Source organism: Myotis brandtii, unplaced genomic scaffold (genome assembly GCF_000412655.1).
Source record: "Myotis brandtii unplaced genomic scaffold, ASM41265v1 scaffold731, whole genome shotgun sequence".
Taxonomy (NCBI): Eukaryota; Metazoa; Chordata; class Mammalia; order Chiroptera; family Vespertilionidae; genus Myotis; species Myotis brandtii.
In genome coordinates, this window is record NW_005370895.1 from 1,475,793 (window position 1) to 1,477,687 (window position 1,895).

Below are 1,895 nucleotides of genomic sequence, written 5' to 3' on the forward strand. Positions count from 1 at the left end.
CATGAAGAAAAATTTGAGCTATTTCTGATTTTTTTCTCTTGTTCTCAGTTTGTTACCTCATTCCTTATGTGAAGGCTTTTTCCGGTAAATAGACTCCTGATGATTCTTTTTCCTCAATGGGATAAGAAATGCTTTTTTTCTTCTTTCTTTTGGCATCAGGTGAGACTCGGATGGAAAATTCAGAGTTGCCTCCAAAGCAGGAAATTTCTGAAGAAACAGAGTCATCTGATGGGACATCAGGAGGCCTGCATGGGGTGGTACCTGAGGGACCAGAAGCTGGAAATGCCTGTGAAGATGCTTTAATGAAGCTAGAAGCACAACCCTCAGAGGAGGAAGGGAGCAGACTGGAAAGTGATTTCTTGGAAAGAACATGTGAGGATAAAAACAAATCTACAGAAGATGGATGTGATGAGTATAAGGATCTTGGGGAACATAAGAATCTGTCCTGTAGTCCTACAGAATATCAAGTTTTGAAGGCACAGAAATTATATCAATGTGATGAATGTGACAGAGCTTTCAATACGAGTACACACCTCATTAACCATCAGAGAATCCACACTGGAGAGAAACCCTTTGTATGTAATGAGTGTGGCAAGGCCTTCAGGCAAACCTCTCAGCTCACGGCTCATCTCAGAACCCACACAGGGGAAAAGCCCTATGAATGCAGCAAGTGTGAAAAAACCTATAGGCACATGTCCAATCTCATTCAACACCAGAGATTCCACAATGGAGAGAAACCGTATAAATGTAATGAATGTGGAAAAGCTTACAGTGTGAGTTACAAACTCTATGACCACCTAAGAACCCATACTGGGGAGAAGCCTTATGAATGCATTAAGTGTGGAGCAGCCTTTTCTCGGAATACATATCTTCTCCGACATCAGTTACTTCACACTGGTAAGAAACCCTACAAGTGCAACGACTGTGGGAAAGGTTTATCTTCTAAAAGAGATCTTATTGACCATCAGAGAATTCACACTGGAGAGAAGCCTTTTGAGTGCAATGAGTGTGGCAAGGCCTTTCGTCAGAATAGTAATCTTATTCGACATCAGAGACTTCACACAGGTGAAAAGCCCTATAAATGCAATGAGTGTGGAAGATCCTTCGGTCGAAAGTCACACCTCATTGCACATCAGAGAATTCACACTGGGGAGAAACCCTATGAATGTATTGAGTGTGGAAAAGCCTTCAGTCAGCTTTCTACTCTTAACCACCACTATCGAACTCGAACTCACACTCGAGAGAAGCTCTGAGGTCTGGCTTCATCAGGTTCTTAAGGTGTAAGTTTCTAAGACAGAGCAAGGAACTTTGAATCAAACTTTCTTTATAAGAAGGATGTTTACCCTTATCCCCTCTTGGAACCATTAATCAAAGTGGGCCATTCCCTAAATGCTGTCTGTTGGGTCATGAAGGTGGAGAGTGGGAGGAACAATGCAATCCTTCTCCGCTATTGTTGAAGTGTGGACTACACGTTTCTTGTATTTGTTGGGTTTTTCCCTCCCTCCCTCCCTCTCTCCCTCCCTCCCTCATTTCCCTCCCTCCCTTGTTTCCCTCCCTCCCTTCTTTTTCCTTCCTCTCTTCTCTCTTTTTCTCTTTCTTTCAACTGTTCAGAAATGTATCTCATTTCTTCAGTATGCATCCCATGATCATATCATGCTTTTGAAGAACAGAGATTATATCTTATTCTAGTACACCTCTCCTATTTTATAAAATCATTCTCCAAGACTCTGATTCATTCTTTACTTTCTCTTCGCTGTATACCTCCTTACCTACTTTTTTTGTTGTGTTAATCCTCATCAGAGGAAATTTTTCTGTTGACTTATTTATTTCAGTGAGGGAGGAGGAGAGAGATAGAAACATCAATGATGAGAGAGAATCATGGATCGGCTGCTTCC

At 41.7% G+C, this 1,895-nt stretch overlaps 1 protein-coding gene across 2 annotated transcripts in view; it reads left to right on the plus strand.

Moving 5' to 3' along the window:
* Positions 1 to 1,895, plus strand: part of LOC102242526 (zinc finger protein 660) — a 33,036-nt gene that overhangs the window by 17,173 nt on the left and 13,968 nt on the right. The window contains exon 7 of one of the 2 annotated variants that reach the window (XM_014530294.1): positions 160 to 1,849. The exons of the other annotated variant lie outside the window; for it this stretch is intronic. Within the exon in view, the coding sequence (XP_014385780.1) occupies positions 160 to 1,253 (1,094 nt within the window). The 3' untranslated portion in view covers positions 1,254 to 1,849. Of the gene's footprint in view, positions 1 to 159; positions 1,850 to 1,895 lie in introns of those variants that run through there. 2 annotated transcript variants of the gene reach the window in all.